The sequence below is a fragment of the Abrus precatorius genome, unplaced genomic scaffold (assembly GCF_003935025.1).
Source record: "Abrus precatorius isolate BTA unplaced genomic scaffold, Abrus_2018 Scaffold12, whole genome shotgun sequence".
NCBI lineage: Eukaryota > Viridiplantae > Streptophyta > Magnoliopsida > Fabales > Fabaceae > Abrus > Abrus precatorius.
Genome location: NW_020874314.1, coordinates 426,267 through 447,013, shown reverse-complemented (window position 1 = coordinate 447,013; position 20,747 = coordinate 426,267). Strand labels below are relative to the sequence as shown.

Here is a 20,747-nt window from a genome sequence, read left to right as displayed (position 1 = left end):
ATGCTAATATGTTGTCTTATGTTAAACCTATTAACGAGGGATTTTAATGGGTCTAATTTTGTGTAGATTGCTACATCTGGGTCTAATTTGACTACCTCAACATGTCCTTTGGAAAGCTGCTAGGGTAAATAAAGAAGGTAGCATTGATGATGAAGGAGTTAAAAAAATGGTCAATGAATTTGTAAGTAGTAAATACGAATGTGTTAGTATTTTCAAATATGTTAAGTTTAATTTTGAATTCTCCTACAATGACTTAATGGTTAATTGTTATCTTTATTGTAGGAAACCCTTTCACAAGTCACTCTAGGTGTTGAGACTGAATCAATAGCCCGAAATGACATATTCTTTCAAGCACTTGGTGCAAGAGAGCATCCAGGTCGCGTTCGAGCTGTAGGCAAAACATGAAGCATTGGGTAGCACATTTGACCAATGTAGTGACACAGTTGACAGGGGGTCAGGGACTACCCCCATTCATGTCAGGTCAGATGCCATTTAACCCTACTCAGTCCCCACCACCATGTATGCCACCCCCTTTCAATATGGCTCCTCAAATGCAACTGATGGCAAATATTGGTCCCCAAACACCTGTAGATGCACCTTCTACCAGCCATAGAGGCAGTTGCACACCAATTGCATCTGTTAAGATTCCAGAGGTATTGACGCTACAGTAAATCATCATTTACCTTGTAATGTTTAATATTTTTGATTTACTTATTGCATAATATAACAAACCTTCATTTGTAGGGTGAACATGATTGTATGCTATACTTGAACAAACCTTTTCGCCTAGTTGCAAGAGGTAGAGTATATCATACAGTGGCTAGGGACTCCTTACATAATATGGCTCTTCCTCCAGAGCATGGTAAGGTTTTTATAGAGGTAGTGCAACGACATGAGGAGGACTCTGCACTGCCTATCCCAAATGAAGAAGCAAACCTGTATTCCCTGAGAGATGCCATTGGTACTTATGTTGCTTGGCCATTGTCCTTAATCACTTTAAGACCCAAGGTATGTAAACTTGTTTCTTTATAGTTCCTGTTGCTAGATGTTACAATTAAAAGGGTTTGTTCTTTTCAGGTTGCCCCTTCATCAGGTAAAGGGTTAGGGAAAGAGACAGGCTACTCAAAAGAGTCCATTGCTGGTCTATCCAATCAAGGTGCTGCATGCTTGGATATGATGAAGCTGTTTGTGAGAAGTGATCAAGCCATTGATACAGCTACATTTCAACTGACAAGTGAGCACTGGGGTAAAGAGTTTTGTGACATTGTGGGGAAGGAAAACATCATATAGGTCATACGTCGATATTGGTTGAGTGCCTCTAGCATTAACCTTTACATACGGTACATTAAATTTCAAATTATATAGTCAATTTATAACTTTTAACGCCTCATTCATACCACTAATGTTCAATTCTACTTGTGCAAAACAAGATATTTGTGTGAAGCTTATTTGCGTGGGACAATGACAAATAGATTCTCATTTATATCTTCGTATGAAATGGATGAAGCGCTCAATCCGAACCCACATCAACATATAGTTGAAATGTTGAAGCGTCATATGGGTGAAGATCAATTGATTTTTGCACCTTATAATGTTGGGTAAGTCAATTGATCTCATTGAGACTCTGCTTTATGTTTTATAATTTACCATATAACTTAGTAATCTTAAAATGATATTTATGCTCGTGGTAGGCAACATTGGGTCTTGGTTTCCATCAATACTGCTGACGAGACTATCTATTACATGGACCCTCTACGCAAGCAGCTGAAGATCAGAACACACATGCAAAACCTATTTAATAAGTAAGCATTCATTTATGTCAATACACTAAGATTAATGTTAAGTGGTTCAAATGTATCTAATTTCTTTGGTTCACGTACGACTCTTAATGCTCTTGTCACGTATCGAGCAGAGAGGGGAGTGCAGCCCTCTAGTACAAAGATGAGTCAAACAAAATGGGTCACTGTACAGGTAATACTATATCATATCTCATGTTTTTAATTTTCAGCTAAATTGTAATTGAACTGTATATCATTCTTAGTTAATGCTATTTTATTTGACTTTTATCTTCCATAGTGTCCCAAGCAAACAAATAATAACGAATGTGGATATTATGTGTGTCTATTCATTGGGGATGTTTTGCACCATGGACAAACTGTAATCCCAGTAAATGTAATAATCTTGCACTTTCAAATTCGTTTGCCATATGCTTATTATTTCACTTAATTAAATAAGCTTTGTTTTCCCTATCCTTGTATTTCAGTACTTTCCAGAGGTGCAGATTCCAACTTTTCCTGACAACAAAATTTATCAATTTCAAAAGGAGTGGTGTGCATATCTGTACCATAGATATTTAAAGGACACATTAAGCACAATAGATTATTAGTGTTCTTTTACAATATTTAAACAATTTTCTTTCAACCCTAGGAAAAATGTGTAAATATGAGACTCTGATTTGATTGTAATCTGTACATGTGAGTTGTAATTCAATAATATAGCTCTGAAATTCTGCTATATCAGACTCTATTTGAGAATTATATTCTGTTTCAATTGGTTTTGAATTCTGTTTCAATTGGTTCTGAATACTGTATAATACCAGGTATGCTATAAAAAATTGTTTTATGCCAGTTTTATTAAAATATTACAAAATTTTTCTTAACTTTGGAGAGCGATTCTAGAAGAACTGCTCTCCAAAGTGCACTTCTGAGAGTGGTTACACGCATAACCGCTCTCTAAAGTGAACTTCTAAGAGCGGTTCAAATAATAACCGCTCTCAGAAGTTCACTTGGAGAGCGATTAATATTGAACCGCTCTCAGAAGTCACTAAAGAGAGCGGTTATGCGTGCAACCGCTCTTACAAATTATAGTCTTTGGAGAGCGGTTCTAATTTAACTGCTCTCCAAAATACTATCATTTGCAAGAGCGATTACGCGCTTAACCGCTCTCTTTAGTGAACTTCTTAGAGCAGTTAACCGCCAAGCCGCTCTCCAAAATGTACATTTCAGAGCAGTTAAATAACTGCTCTGTAAAAATGACGACATTGGATAGCACGTGATTTTAAAGCACCACTAACCGCTCTCTTTGTTCAAGCGGAACCGCTCTTGGATCTCATTTTTGGTGTAGTGGTAGAATAACACCCAAGTATCAAGCAACATGAACTGTTTAACATAGGTCGTGAAAATAATTTTTGTGACGTCCTTTTTTTGTACAAAATCCACAGTATCCTGAATTACTGCTTTTAATTCAAATCCACCTATTAGAGATAGTATAACCTATAATGTGTTTACAACTTTATCATTTAAATCATCAAGATAATAAAATCTAAAGGACACTTTTATATAATTTAGAAAATTATACCAATATGTATGTTTACAACTATGGTCCATATGGAATTTGAAATACAAACCCTTTACATAATAATAATTACATCTTCTCAATTGTAACTAAATGTTCTAGATCTATTATCTATCCTAGACTGACAAAGCATTCTAAAGTTACAATCTTCTCCAAAATATGACCTCCCAGCTTGAGAAGTAGCTATAGTACCTGTTCTCTCTACTTATGTACCATAGTATTGCAAAACATACACGACACAAATCAAACGCAAGGGTGAGCTTATGAAACATATTGATAATCATTAAGTTTTGCATATATAACTGTTGATTATTTATGATTTAATCTTCTAGATCTGGATTTTATGTTACCTTTACTTTTCTGTATCTGTATAGTTCTTTATTTCATGAAATACTTTTACTGGAAGTACAGCAGTTCTTAGTTCTTTTGAATGGAGCTGCAGCAGTAAGACCCGTGTGGATGAAGGGCAGTAAGGCTGATTCGTCGATGTTGTATTCAAAAGAAATTAAGAACATAAGAAACTGGTGGCTATAGTAAAAGAATTTATGTGTTTGTAATTAAAAAAAAAATTATCAGATCTAATTGAGAAAATTATAAATGATTAACTGATATATTTCTATGGAACCAAATGAAGGTAATGAACCAGATTTATTTTATGATATCTCGTCTCCTTTGCTCTTTTTCTCGTATTTTCTTCCAAACCGGTTCTAGCTCCTCCTCCTCTCCAACTAAAAACACACTCTTCAATGATCAGGAGAAACAGTCTCTTGAAATTACACTCAAACACAATCTCTTTGACAAAGAAGTTCGTTTTGAAGAGATCAATCAAAGCATGGACGACTGGAACATTCCAGAAATCCCTTAGGATACTTTATACGTTCTTGAAGAACATTCCAAGAAAAATAGTTTCGATTACATAATTAAAACTGTTGAAAACAATATCCCTTTAGGAAAAGACATAGGAGAAGAATTTCATCTCCTAACCAAATTCTCCATCAATGACCATAAAAGAAAATATAAATACCTTCATATAGGATGTGTCCAAGTAGCTATCAAACCTTTGATAGATATGGGTATAGATGCAGCCGTCTTAATGTGTTTTAGAGACATTAGACACAGTAAATTTGAAGATTCTCTCATAGGAATAATTGACACCACTCTAGGTCAAGGACCAATCTATTTCAACTGTTTTCCTAACAAAACGGTAAGTCTTATGGATGTTCACATCCTAGACTCCCTTTTCCTCAACATTTGCTTTCATAGTTTAGACATGAAAGAGGGATTTATTCCCGCAGCTCTAATCTATAGGATTCAATACAAAGTCATGAATTCATGCGCTTCCAGAGTCCTCCTTAAACCACAGAAAAATGAGACTACTTTGTTTATTACTGATATGACAAAGGCTAATGTCTCTTTACCAAGAATCACCAAATGGGATAAGGTTACTCTCCCTGAGAAGTGGGTTATGGATAAGGTTGTACCTTGCGTTCCTAAATCTGCTCCTTAAATCCAGGACATTTCTCAGTCTAATTCTGGAAAGGTCAAAATAACTTTTGATAGGAGAAACTCTTTCTCCTCTAGGATTGATGCTTACAGCAATCGATCTGATTTTGTTTCTGCGATGAGATCTTTCTCTTCCAGATCTCAAACGTTTAGATATGAAATTCCCAGGTCTATTAATCATGATCCTTCCATAAACCTACAAGGTTTAGATACTTCTTCTAGAATTCCTAGAAATGTTTATCAATCTACTGACAAAGAAGAAGAAGAAAATCAGAGTATCCAATCTTCAACTTATTCCTCCCTTAATGATTCTTATAATATTGTCTCATAAATTCATTATAGATAAGGAATCCCTTAGAAAAGATTTCTACTCTGAGGATTGGAAACCTCAAAGAGAGTGGTTCTTTTAGAATTACAAGGGAAAAGATAGATCTGATATCCAAGAAAAGTTTTATAAATTTCTCGAAAACGTTAATCAAAATATTCTATTTTTTGATTGGTTTCATGCTTACACCATTCAAAATAATATTGATTATCCCTGGCAAGAGGATGTTATTACTATTTCCTCTACTAATGTCATTTCCTGGCAGATTAAAGATGGACAAATAGTCCATAGTGACCTGCCACCTTCAACTCAATATCAGTTGCCAAATCTTAAAGACAACAATGGTAATCATGTTATTGCTACCCCCTTCAAAACTAAAAATCCTGATGAGTCTATTACTCCTAGTGATATCCAAGGTCTAATGGAACAGGCCAATTATACCAATAAATACTTGCAGGTGTTAGGAAATAAAATCTCTGCTAGTTCTACTAAACCTAAAGAAGAAGAAACATCATCTTCTTCTCAGACTCCTTTAGAAAAACCTCTCTTCTAACCTTTTAAGATTAATGCAAAAGCTAAACAAAAAATCTTAGAGCTTAGGCAAAGAGAAAAATCCAAAGCTCTTGAGGACAATCAAAATGAGCTTATCAATAAGATTAATAGTATGCTTACTACTGTCCCTGATACACCTCAGACCTCTGAAGAATCTAGTACTAGAATTGAAACTAGATCTCTTACCAAAACTGTCAATACCATTTCTAAAGCTGATTCAGAACAAGATTCTGAAACAAATTCTGTCTTGGCGATCAATCCAGTTTATACCAATAGTAAAAATTGGAATAACCCTTCCAAACTCTATTATAATAGAGCTACTGCTCCAGATTTAGTTTTAGAAGAAAGTCTTGATCATCCCATTCAAAATTTTAATGCTAATGAAATCTATATGTGGAATATTGACAGTCTTTCTGAGTACAACATAATTTCTAAACTCAAACACATGGCTGTTGTAGCAATGGGTTACTTCACTAATAATAACTATGATGAAGAAACCATTGTTTATATTGTTGTAGTTGGTTTTATGGGTCATCTTAGGGGTTGGTGGGATAATTATCTCACTGAAACTGATAGAGAAAATATTCTCTCTGCAGTTAAAATTGATGACAAAGGAAAAACCATTATTGATAATAATGAACAACTCACTGATGCAGTATATACTTTATTATATTGTATTTCTCAGCATTTCCTTGGAGATCCTTCTTTATGGAGAGAAAGATCTGGAGAATGGTTATCAAATCTCAGGTGTCATGACTTAGGTCAGTACAAATTATATAAAGATACTTTCATGTCTAGAGTTTACGCTAGAGAAGATTGTAACCAACCCTTCTGGAAAGAAAAATTCATTGATGGGCTACCTAAATCTTTTGGAGACCTTATTAGAAGTAAGCTCCGAAATCATTCTGTTAATGGAGAAATTCCTTATGACAGTTTTAGCTATGGTCAACTTAGTGCTATTATTGTCAAGAATGCCATGAAAGTTTGTCAAGAAGATAAACTCCATAAACAACTTGTCAAAGAAAGAGCCTTAAACAAAAAAGATTTAGGGTTCTTCTACGAGCAATTTGGTCTCCCCTTTTTGCTTCATTAAAAAGAAAAAACAGACTCATAAGAAAGAGACTGTTGAAACCCACAAAACCCTTTACAAAAGGAAGTTCAATGGAAAACCTCCTAAGAAATTTGGAGAAAATATCATCCCCAACAATATTCCTAAAAAACCCAAATCAGGTATAACCTGCTACAATTGTGGCAAACCCGGTCATATCAGTAAATACTGTAGAGTTAAGAAAAAGATTCGTAATCTTAATCTTGATCCTTCAACTGAAGATTAGATTAATAATCTTCTTATTGAATCTTCTGAAGAAGAATATGAGAAAGAAACCAATGAAGATATTAATCAGATCCAACAGGATGATCAAGTTTCTTCCTCGGATAGTGATGAAATTCATGAAATCAATGTTTTAACAAAAGAACAAGATCTTCTTATTGAATCAATTAATTCTATTTCTGATCCTCAAGAAAGAAAAGAATTTTTTAGTAAATTTAAAGATGTTTTAGAAATAAAACAAAAACCTAAAGGAATCTTTAGTGCTAATAAATTTGATATTACAAATATTTTCAAAAGACTTGAAAACAACTCTATTATCAAACCAACTACTGTCCAGGATCTTCAGATTGAGATTAATAATCTTAAGAAAGAGATTCGTGAAATTAAAGATCAATAACAAATTCATCAAATTATTCTCTCACAACTAGAAGATGATAATAATTCTGAAGTTGTAGAAGAAAGAGTTTTTGAAAAGAATGATTCTAAGGAAAAAGATTTTGGTGAACCAGAAGAAATTTTCATGAATTTGATCAACAAGGTCAAAATTCAAAAAATTTATATTAATATTAGAATCATTATTGATGATTTTGTTCTTGATACTCTAGCAATTTTTGATACTGGTGTTGTTAGCAATCTACACTAGCAAGTGCACTAGGATTGCAGCAAGTAATGAGTAAATTTAAGATCCAAATATCATCTCCACAGGGAATTTAGATTCAAGTATCACTTCATAGAGTTATAACCATTTTCGCTTTTTCGAAATTGTAAGGAGAGTAGTAACATGTAATACAGCAAACTAGAACAATTGAAAGTAAAATGAACTTGCAGAAAACAGAACAATGAACACACAGTTATGTGATAACAGAGGGAGAAACCATAGCTAGGGAATTGCTTCACCAAAACTCCAATGTTTAATCAATAAAGTTCTGAATTAACAAGCAACTGGAAAGAATGACAATCAGTTTCACATTATATTATTCAGAGGTTAATTCCTTAACTCAGTGAACCTAACATTCAATTAAACCATTCTAATGCCTTAGATCTGATTCAATTTAATGTTGCTTTAAGTGTAAGAAACCAGAAGATTGCAAGATCAAAGCCTCTTATCCCTAAGAAAACTATAATCTCGGTGATTGGTTCAGATCTGAAGAACAAATTCAATTTCCATTGACAAGAGTTTCTCTGAATTTAGTTAATCAAATTTCCATTCAATTTCCACGTGAAGTGTAGAATCAATCACTCAATCTATTCCAAAGCTTGAAATTCAGATCCAAATCAATTCAACATGTTCGTTTCAGATCTACAATCCCTAACTATGAACGAATTACACAGCCATGGCAGCAGAAGAAGAAAAAGAAAGAGAAGAAGAAAAGAAGAAACTCCGAAATGCCATGGAAGCTTGCTCCACTCCAATTCCTCTTCGTGAAGCTCCAAGATCTGAATCTCCACTCCTCTCTCTCACTTCCTCTAACCAGAAACTAACTAACAAAACTGAAAATGAACAGAATCCCCTTTTTTCGGATCGTTTCTGGCATTTATAGAATTTCCCAGATTTTCACGTCATCACTTTTATGAGAAATAGTAGTTACGCAGAGAGTTTTTGGTTGCGCGTTAACACTTTTCCCAGAAATAGTGGCCACGCGCATTTTCCTGATATTGAGAGCTCTTTGGAACTATCACTCTTGATGATAAAAGTTACAACGCAGAGCCAAGGTAGTTGCGCGTTATCACTTTTTCTGATAAGAGTGACTACGCGCAGCTCGCCAAATTGAAGACTCTCTGGAACGATCACTTTTGATGACAATAGTGGTTACGCAGAGCTTTCCTGATATTTTGCCTCTCTGGAACTACCACTTTTAATGATAAAAGTGGTAACGCCCAGGCTTCACTTCTTCTTTGAGCTCTGAAGTGATCACTTTCACTGACAATAGTGATCACGCCCAGTCTGCAATTTCTTATTCTTGAGTTTTTGGAGTCCAGACTTGCTTCTTTCCTCTTCCTTGTCATCAATGAAGTTATTCTGGGAATTCCTTTTATTAAAGCTCTTTTCCCGCTTCAAATTTCAAAAGAAGGTATTTCTAGTTATCATTTAGGTAAGCAGATAACCTTTAAATTTTCAAGCAAACCTTTTACCAAAAATATTAATTTGATCCAAAATAAAATTAATCAAATTAATTTTCTGAAGGAAGAAGTTTCTTTTGCTAATATTGATAAACAATTGAAGAATCTATCATTTCAGAAGAAGATAAATTCTCTTTTAGAAAATATCCAATCTTCTATCTGCTCTGATTTGCCAAACACATTTTGGAATAGAAAGAAGCATATGGTAAGTCTTCCATATGAACCAGACTTTAAAGAAAATCAAATCCCTACTAAAGCGAGACCTATTCAGATGAATAAGGAACTCTTTCAATACTGTCAGAAAGAGATTAAAGATCACTTAAGCAAAAAGCTCATTAGAAGAAGCAAAAGCCCCTGGTCTTGTTCTGCCTTTTATGTTAATAAACAAGCAGAATTAGAAAGAGGTACTCCCAGGTTAGTTATAAATTATAAACCACTTAACCAAGCTCTTCAGTGGATTAGGTACCCTATTCCTAACAAAAAAGATCTTCTTAACAGACTAAATTCTGCTAAGATTTTTTCAAAATTTGACATGAAATTTGGGTTTTGGCAAATCCAAATCTGTGAAGAAGACAAATGCAAAACTGCCTTCACGGTTCCCTTTGGACAATATGAATGGAATGTAATGCCCTTTGGTCCTAAAAATGCTCCTTCTGAATTTCAGAAAATCATGAACGATATCTTCAATCCTTATTCCAAATTTGTCATTGTCTATATTGATGATATTTTAATCTTTTCCCATTCCATTGATCAGCATTTCAAGCATATAACTTTTTTTATAAATGTTGTCAAACAAAATGAACTTGCTATTTCCAAATCTAAAATCAATCTCTTTCAAACCAATATAAGATTTCTTGGTCACAATATCCACCAAGGAACTGTCATTCCTATTAGCAGATCCATCGAATTTGCTAATAAGTGTCCTGACAGAATCCTTGATAAAACCCAACTTCAGAGGTTTTTAAGATGTCTCAATTATGTAGGTGACTTTATTCCTCATCTCAACAATATTATTAAGCCTTTACATGATAGGCTTAGAAAGAATCCTCCTTCCTGGACAGACATCCATACCAATGCTGTTAAAGAAATTAAGAGTAGAGTCAGAAATATAAAGTGTCTTTATCTTCCTATTCCTCAAGCTTCCAAAATTGTTGAAACTAATGCTTCTGATATAGGTTATGGTGACATTCTCAAACAGAAATACATTATTGCATATACTTCAAAACATTGAAATCCTGCATAACAAAATTATTCAACTATTAAAAAAGAAGTTTTAGCAATTGTTTTATGTGTTTCAAAATTTCAATTTAATTTATTAAACCAAAAGTTTCTTATTAGAGTAGACTGTAAGTCTGCTAAAGAAATTTTACGAAAAGATGTTAAAAATCTTGCCTCAAAACAAATCTTTGCAAGATGGCAAGCAATTTTAAGTGTTTTTGATTTTGATATAGAATATCTCAAAGGCACTTCAAATTCCCTTCCTGATTACCTTACCCGTGAATATTTACAGGATAAGTGAGATACCCAGAAAGGCAACAACCCCCTCTACGGGTGGTGGAACATCCAGAGGAAGAGTTAGGCTAGCCCTGACTCTTAATAAATCAAAATCAAAGTCTGCCTCAACAAACTCTTGTTCAAAATCTTCAGAGTCATCCACTCCGACTAGGTCATCTACTCAGAAAGCCATCCAGATTGTAGAGTCATCCACTCAATAATCTGCGATTCCTAAAAAAGACTCATCCAATAAGGTTGATTCTTCACAATCCTAAACCAAAATTGCTAAACAATCTAAAGCAGACTATGCTTTTCCTATTAACACTCTTTTAGCCATCCAACAAGGAAGCTTGTATAGTTTACCAAAAAAATCTGAGGCAGATATTGCCTCAGAAAGACGACATGGAAATAGATTTAGCAAGCCTAAACACTATAATCTAGTCTTTCAGTCAGACCCAAAAGACAATCAGTCTTCCTGATAAAACAAAGAAAACTATTAGCCTCCAAAAAGACAAACAAAAAACTCAAATACTAACCATTATATGGCAAAAGGAAAATTTTCTTCTGTCATACAAATGGAACTGTTTTGGAATAGATATTCGAGAACTTTGACTTATACTGTAGTTAATAGTTCTAGTAATCAAACGGAACTGTAGAAACAGTATTTTATTTTTCTCTTTAAAGAAAGTTTTAGAGAGAGAAAAGCCCTTAGTGAAACAATCCGTTGTAAGCTTTTCTTTCAATTTTAATAAAATCTTGTTTCTGTACAATTTTCTCTCTTCTCCCTCTTAGCTGGTTCTGTTTGGATTACCGTCGTCCAACTTTCTTCTCTTCTCCTTTCACTAGATCTATGTTGGTTCTACCACCGTTCTAGTTTCTTATGTTTTAAATTTACATATTTATTTCCTGTACTTTACATTCTGCATTTAATTTAGTAGTTCTGTTACTGCTTACTTTCCTTTCAGTGCTTATTCTCTGCTTATTCTCTTCCTTTGATCCACTTCAGGTTTTCTGGTATCAGAGTTTAGGATGTGTACAAGGAATAACTGATATATATATATATATATATATATATATATATATATTACCAACATAAATATCTGAACAACTTATTATTCAGCAATTCTCCCCCAACCTTTTACTCGTCAATACAACTCTTTTTATTAACTCACTGAGTGCTGACAACTACGACGATGATAGCAAGAACAACAATATCAACCTCAATAATAACAACAACAACTCAGCGCCAACTAGCATTACGACATTAGTATTCTAGAAGGAAACTACAACTCAGCATACTTGCCTATTCCATACAATTCCAACATCATATAATAAACATTTAAATACATTTGTCATAACACTTATCAATCAGTCTCAGCATATTGTACATCCATGTTTTAATAGTTATCCCGAACATAAATAATTTTATATTACACACGTAAAGCAACAAAACTCCTTCATAACACATTAGGCTCAACATTCTCAGCACATATATCACAGTATTTCAGAAAATCACGTCTCATTATAGTTTTCTAAGTACTCATTAATCAACAGAGAGATCCACTCAGTTATCTTATTGTGGGTTTTCACCTAGGGTTGACCATTCAACAGTTTATTCTCGGCTAAAACAGAATTAAATTCCTTGATAGCTTATCATTTACTAGACAAATAAACCAGCTTAGATAAGCTCCCCTTACCTGGAACGAGTTCCAAGATCGTACTCCTAGTGAGTCCTGAAGGAATAGATCAAGCATTTGGGTATGAAATACGACTTGAACAGTTTAGATCTACTTAGAAAGACATGGTATAAGTCATTTGAGAAAGAGAAAGTAAGAAACAAGAGTAAAGACCAGGAACTAAGTTCCAAAAACTCACCTAGATATTAATGAGATAGACGATCTCACTTTGATCGGGAAGGAATTCGGCTTCGAGAAGGTTTTCTCTAAGGAGATGAAATGAAAAAAATAGAGAGAAAATGAGAGAAAAAGACTGTCTAGTGAGAAATGAATTTTCTGGGCGCTAAGCCTCCTTAAATACCCCTCTAGGCCCACGCGTTCTTGCTTGAACAAGTGATGAAACGAATTTCGCTACTCGTTATGCACAAAGATTGTCGTTAATCCTTATCAAATATGCAAAGAAATGAATGCAGTACTAGGGTGTTGTCCTAGGTCGTCTCCAAGGAATTTTTGGTTGGGAACATACATCGAACAAGTGTAAACATAGAATTTAAAGCAAGTAAATTGGGGGGAGGTTTGTCAATTTCCAGATTTTAATCAAGAGTGATACACATTTTCTTATCTTAGTACTTAAATGATGTAATTCACTACTAGCAAGTGTACTAGGTAATTGTAGCAAGTTATAAAATGTGGAAATCAGATTGAGTCCCAAGTATCGTCCTCTAGGATCTTATTTTCAATCACCAATTCACAAGATAATAACCATTTGCACCAAACAATTCATTGAACAGATTTCAATATGCAAGAAAGTAAATTTTAGAATTAAAGAGATGAGAAATTGTTAGAAACAGAATGTTAATTTGTACTATTCGAATGAATTACGAATGGAAGAAAAGTTAGGAATTTATTTCACTAGAATATCAATATCAATTCAGTTCTGCCTCTGAACATTCAAGCAATTGATTGATTGTCAATCGGTTTCTCTTTAAAATAACCAAAGATTGATTCCTCAATTCATTGGTCCTAATATTCAACCAAATCTCCTTAATTCCTTAGGCCAAATTTAGTTCAATATTGCATTACGAATTAGAACTAAAAGATTGCAAAACTAAGACCACTTATCCCTAAGAAAATCAATAGTTTTTGGAATTAATTCAAATCCAAGCAACAAACCCAATTTCCATTAGTGAAGGTTACTTTTTTATTAATCAATTGAACTTCCACTCAAAAATTAAGTAAACACAGAATTAATCCCTCAATCAAATCAAACACTCAAAGTTTAGAGTCAAAACGAAATCAATATATCAATTCTAGATCCATAAATCCCTAACAAAAAGAGTTAGAAACACATTACAATGAAATGAAGAGAAGAAAGAAGAAAAAAAGATAAAAAGCAGAGAGCCATCTCCATCACTTTGTCTTCTCCCAGATTCCTCTAGCAAAGAAGAACAAAAGTCGCTCCTATCTTATCCCTCTGACTTCCCTTGGAAGTTAAAATGGTTACAACTGAATACCAAAACTAAAAATGACCAAAAAGCTCTTTTTCTAAGTTTCCAATTCCTATTTATAGAGTTCCTCTAATTCTTTGACTTAACCCTTGGAATTCTGAAAGTTAGTTATCCCCAGGTGTTATGGAATCTTCTAAAAGTGATACAAAAGCTCCAAACATCCAGAATTGACAAAAAGAAGAAATTATAAAAACTGCAGAGTTTTACGCCAAAACGCGCAGTGGCTGGAGTGAAGGCGCAGTTGCGTGCCAAGGCTTCAAGTGATATGAGTTGCAACTCTCTGTTGTGCGCCAAGGCTTCAAGTGATATGAGTTGCAACTCTCTATTGCGTGTCAAGGCTTCAAGTGATTGGCGTTTGAACGCACATCACTTCAATGAACGTTTCTTCCATATGCTCAGCTTTGTGTTGCTACGCCATCTGTTATGAGTTGCCACTCTCTGTTGTGCGCCAAAGCTCCAGGTGATATGCGTTTCAACGCAGTGGCAATTATCTAGTTACAATTACTGGAGTGTTAATGCGCATCACTCAGAGTAGCCACGCAGACCCAATGCTCTATTTTCTTCTTTCCACGTTCAAACGCCAATCACTTGGAGTTGTAACGCCCAACTCTTAGGATTTCTTCAAGCTTGATTCTTTGACTTTTCTTCTTTAATTTCAGCTTTTAATCCTTCCTTTAAGCACTTTCAACAACTTTCCAACTCTTGCATGAATTCCTACAAAAATCTAAACAATTTTTAATATTTCAACAAAACAACAATTTATACTAATTATTTTATTTTGTGATCTTTTCAAGTTATTTTTAGAACTATTTTCCTAATTATTAACCAAAAACTATGCTAAAAACATGGTAAAATATGGATTTATCACCACCCCAAACTTAGAATTTTGCTTGTCCTCAAGCAAATTAAATCAAACAAAAGGGAAAGGGATCAATCCAATTGACAAGAATTCAATCATCAAACTGATTTTTCAATATTTCTAATACCCAATTCTGTATCTTTCCGATTTCTCATCCAATCAAGTTATTCATCCATTGATCAACATGATCATTACACTGTTTTAACCACTTAATCAGCAAAACATGCCATTTGAATTCATGTATTCAGCAAAGTTTCGTATGACCAAATTTGAAAAATATATTCACAGCTCACAAGTAGTGTTTCCCTCTTCACTCAGCGGTGTTTAGGCTTAATGTTTGCTCTCAAAATCATCATTTTTACTACACTTTACCATAGGCTTGCATAAATTCTCAATCTCCTCTAAAAAAAATGTAACAAATCACATATCAAGAGGACTTTTCAGGTGAAATTGAGGTTAAAGGATAGGTAGGTGTTCAAAGAATTTGGAAACAATGCAGGTTATGCCAAACAGAAAAGATGTAATTCAAGTAGATGATATTCTGAATTTTATCATGAGATTGCATTGTTTTTTTTTTTATCCATTCAATTTCTGCATAGCATTTTCTGAATTTTTGAAATATTTCAAGTGCTTTTTATTTTCTGAATTTTCTGTACGAATTTCTTTTCTGATTTTCACTTTTCCTATTTCTTTTTTTAATACTTTGCTTTTTCATTCAATCATTCTTTTCAAATGACTCATACTTTGCTGTTACCCACCCCAAACTTAAGACTTTGCTTGTCCTCAAGCAATGTCACACAATATTACAACATGCCACCCCAAACTTAATTCTGAAAATCATCTTTGGTTAAACTTAAATTGCCTCTTTCTTATTTGGAAAGGTGTCATGGTTTTTCAGTAAGGCTTGAATTGAAGTTTACCAAAAGACAGGTTAAAGGCTCAAAAGAGTGAACTAGGATTTTAAGCACAAGGGAGGTTTATTTAGGCTCTAAGCATACGCAAAGAAGGCCTCCATCATACATGTGACTGTAACATATTATAAATTCAATCAAGAACAATGCAAGTTCTAGAAGTGCAGCAAAATATGAGATCCATTTCATACATCAAGAAATATTATACATGAGGCTCAAGTCTCACCAAGGAATTAAAGTGAAAATAATAACAATCAAGCTCACAATCTACTTTTTTTTTAGAATTGAATGCACAAAATGGCAAGACCACCTCATTTTAAAAATGATAAGTGTGACAATCATGTAAGAATGGGAAAAATAACTTAAAAGAATTTGAAATTCAGAATTCACAGAATCTCACTATATTCTATTATTTAAAAAGGTGCAGTTCAATGATTCATTTTCAATTATTTTTCTATTTTTCAGGAAGTGTTTTCAGCTTAAAATCATGAAGTAGAGGTATAGAATTTCACCCCCCTTCTGTGAAACTTGTGCAAGTGTGCAGTCCAAGTGTGAGTGCTGCGTGCAAATGTGACGTTTTCTGCATAAACAAAATTCAAATCATCAGCAGTTTAAAGGAATTGCAAGAAATGAATACTGGAGGAATTTTAAAGTAATTAACAACAAAATGTATTACAACTGAAAAGGATTTAAAATGTTCTCATCATTCAAAAGTGCTCACTGAATTATACAAAATATAAATTGTTCTTAGCACTAAAAGTTTTACAGTTGTAAAACACAGCAAAATAACTCCTAATCTATGCTTCTTCATCCTCTTCTTCTTTTGAACTGATTTCATCTTCTTCATCTTCATCATTTTCTTCATTTCTCTTGCAGGAGTGTGCATACCAGGAGTGAACAATGGCAGATTATTGAATGTAGTGGCCCTTAGATATGGCACATTTTGAACTTCAGACTCATACAACTGCTCATTTGTCATTCCTAGCTTCTTTCCTATGTTCATCATCATAGTGTCCATCAAGAGAAGTCCAGATTTATGACTTTCAAGGAGAGCATCCTGCCTTGCAGACAAAGATTCTTGCCTGTCCAGAATTTTCTGCAGTTGAGATTTCATTTTCAGAGGAGATTCCTTTTTGAATTTATTTGGAAGAGGTGAGGCAACAGTGACAGGAGTGTTGGTGTATATTTCTTTGATCATAACAACTGTTATAGGAGGAGTGGCCTTAAGTTGTTCTCTGAAATCTGCAAAATCTACTCCAGCATCCTTGCACAGCAAAGCCAACAGTCCTGGAAAGGCTAAAGAATCAGCCTTTGATTTTAAAATTGTCTTAATGCTGCTGTTAATCACCTTCCCAACATCCACAAAGAAATCCTCCACTATTGCAAAGATTAGTTCTACTCTCTTGATGGCAATAGTGGAGCTGTGAATTACAGGCATAAAGGAACTCAAAATAAAAATGCTCCACACTTTTGTGAAGGGCAGCAGATTTCTGGTTGGAATATTCTTGGGTGTGGAGATGTTTTTGGCCTCATCTCTTGCTTTTATTTCCCAAGTTGTCCCTAGTCTGCCTATTCTGTGTAGAATTTCTATGTAATCCTTGTCCTGCTTATTCAGAAATTCATGAAAATCTTGCTGTTCTTCTTCTCTTTCAGCTGTGATTTGTAGCACTCTATTAATGTTCTCAGCTGAGAAATTGATCACCTTGCCTCTAACAAAAGTGTGATTGAGAGGTAAATGTTCTCCCTTAGTCCTCAAAGCATTTGCATAGAATTCTTGTGTCAGCTCTTTGAATCCCTTACTAGCAATTGAGACAAATAATTCCCATCCTCTCTTCTTAATTTGGTCAGAAAATTCTGGGTGTTCATCTTCCTTTAGTTCAAAATTTCTGTCATGAACTATTTTCCTTTTCAGAATATTAGCTTTGAAATAATTTTCCTGCGGAATGCCTCTGAATCTCAGATCATGTTCAGGGATTGATCTTGAAGAAGGACCTTCTAAAAATTTGCCTCTTTTTGTCCTTGGAGTTCCCCTTGGTGTGCTTGCCATTTTTCAGTATCTATCACAATTTTACACCAAGAAAGAATGAGTTCAGAATTTAACCAAGTATGCAGAAATTAACCAAGTGTGCAGAATTTAATTCAACATGTATAGCACTTTTCCTTTTTCCAAATACAGAAATATGCCATCTTAAAGTTTATGTGAACCATCACCAAATTATAATTCCAGTATCTAGCTATGTCCAAAGTTTTCAGATTCAACTCAACTCTTAATTGCCATTGTTCAATGTGCTAAATGGAAAGCAATATGATAACAACTGCATGATCAAAGTTCCATGATAAAAATAATAAAATGCAAAAAGAATCACTGTAATTCATCAGAATAATAATCCAGAATGTCTTGATTAACAGTTTACAGTACTAAAAAGCACACTAGTACTTATAAAATTCAATTGAATTCTTTTTCTGGATATTAGACTGATGAAAATTCATTCAACATTTCACAGAACATGTTTTGCATCATTCTCAGTGCTACATTGCACGAATTTATCAACAAAATTCCCTAATTATTTATGACAATATTTCTGCACATACTCAATAAAGGAACAAAACGAAAATTCAAAATGCAAATTCAAATTCTCATTAAAAATTACAGGTCTGGCATGTATTCAATTCAATCACACCTTAATTGCATGTTCCAATCATAAATTAAACATAATTCACTCCCAAATCACAATCCCCAAATTATCCCCAAATTAGATTCAGAAGAACCCTAAAATTTAAATTCGTAAATTGAGGAAAATTACTTGGAATTGGAGTGCAGAACTGATACAGACTCACTCGACAATGATAATATAGTGGAATGAGTCTCAGGTTTAGTTCAAAACAAGCAGAAATTTCTGATTTTTGATGAAGGTTGCTGGGCAGCTAGGGTTTTTCACAGTGCGTGTTGGCTCTAGGGGTTTTAAGTGAGAACTCTGAACGCGTGAAGGCTTTAAATAGGGCAAGTAATCACGCAAAAAAAATTCTGTTCAAAAATACCTCAGGCGTGGCACTTCACTCGTTCTACGTTTCAATTTAAAACCTTCATGCAGCTCACGTGCTCACTTTAAAATGAAAGAAGTTAAGGTTTAAAGATCTAACCTTTGCGCGTGTTGGCTTCAAACAGATAGGGTGAAGGCGCGCAATTGCGTATGGCAACTTCATTTAGTTGGCGTTAAGGCGCGCAGTTACTTCTTTGTAAGGTGCTCAGAGCGCGTCTTGGCTTTATTTACTTAGAGTAAAGGCGCGCAGTTGCGCGCTAAGGCGTCATGTGAGTAGAGTGAAGACACGCACCTGTTCTCCTCAGCTCTTTACTCAAGGCTTTTGCGTTTTGGCTCTATCCATTTAGCGTGTCAGCGCGCAACTTTGCGTTGAAACTTCAGCTGTTCAGAGTGGAAACGCACAACTCTTCACTTTAGATTCTTCTTTATTAGTCTGCGTGTGTTGGCTTCAGGTGTTTAAAGTCTTAACGCACAAATCATAAGGTCCCTGCGTTGTTACTCTACTCACTTGAAGTTTCAACTCCCATGATTGTTCCCTTCATATCAGCTTAAGAACTGCAATTTTTCTACAATTTAAGTTCACCATCTAATTTTTCCTGAATCATAGCAAACAACCAATAAATTTTCACTACACTTCCTTATCAAAAAATCAAATTTCAAAATATTAATTTCTACCTAATTCAACAAAATATACTACTATGACTTAAGATTAACTAGAAATTCAACATCTAAACTTCAATTAATAAGAATTCAAGTTTTAGAAACGTGAGTTGCCTCTCACAAGCGCTCTTTTAACGTCACTAGCTTGACGTTTGATGTTTCTCATTCAAGAGAACCCACTTTAATGCATGAAATTTCCTTTGAGAATGCCTCTCTATGATAAATTTTCAACCTTTGACCATTAACTTTGAACTCTTTTCCTGTATTAGGATCTGCCACCAAGACTGCACCATGAGGTGATACTTCTTTAATGAGGAAGGGTCCAGACCACCTTGATCTGAGTTTTCCTGGAAATAATTTCAGTCTTGAATTGAACAGTAACACTTGTTGTCCAGATCTGAGTTCCCTTTTTAAGATGAATTTATCATGAATCCTTTTGGTTTTCTCCTTGTATATATTGGCATTTTCATAGGCTTGCTGTCTGAATTCTTCCAATTCATGCAACTGTAGAATCCTCTTTTCTACAACCTTTGCCAAATCAAAGTTCAGCCACTTTATAGCCCAATAAGCCTTATGTTCCAATGCAACAGGTAAGTGACATGCCTTTCCATAGACTAATTGATAAGGTGACATACCAATTGGAGTCTTAAAGGCTGTTCTATATGCCCATAGACAGTCATCTAGCTTTTTGGACCAGTCCTTTCTTGATTGATTCACCACCCTCTCTAAGATTTGTTTAATTTCTCGATTTGAAATTTCCACTTGTCCACTTGTTTGTGGATGATAAGGTGTAGCAATCTTGTGTCTCACTCCATATTTTGCTAAGACTGAATCAAGACATTTGTTATAAAAATTAGTACCTCCATCACTTAGTAAGAATCTAGGTACTCCAAACCTAGTGAATATGTTTCTTTTGATGAAAGATATCACCACTTTAGCATCATTGAACCTTGTTGGGATGGCTTCCACCCATTTAGACACATAGTCTACTGCCACAAGTATATATTCATGAGAAAAGGACGTGGGAAATGGTCCCATGAAATCAATTCCCCAAACATCAAACATCTCCACTTCTAAAATATTGTTCAAGGGCAGTTCATGCTTCCCAGAGATATCGCCTGTCCTTTGACACTTGTCACAACTTTCAACATAATTCTTGGCATCTTTAAACAATGTTGGCCAGAAAAATCCTGCTTGCAAGACTTTTGCAGCAGTCCTTAAGCTACCATGGTGACCAGCATATTTTGAGTTATGACAATGCCAAAGAATTTCAGCTTGTTCTCCTTGTGGTATACATCTTCTCAGCAGACAATCTACCCCTATTTTGAACAAATAAGGGTCTTCCCATACATAAAATTTGCTGTCATGCAGAAATTTCTTTCTTTGTTGCCAATTAAGCTTTGCTGGAATCAG

The 20,747-nt window shown here is 34.5% G+C and overlaps 1 protein-coding gene across 1 annotated transcript; it reads left to right on the top strand.

The window, feature by feature from the left end:
* Positions 1-401: 401 nt before the first annotated feature.
* On the top strand, positions 402-1,290 carry LOC113856882. Its single transcript, XM_027488669.1, has 3 exons — positions 402-653; positions 745-1,008; positions 1,078-1,290. The coding sequence occupies exons 1-3, from the start codon at positions 402-404 to the stop codon at positions 1,288-1,290; spliced, it is 729 nt and encodes a 242-aa protein (XP_027344470.1).
* The last annotated feature ends 19,457 nt before the right edge of the window (positions 1,291-20,747 follow it).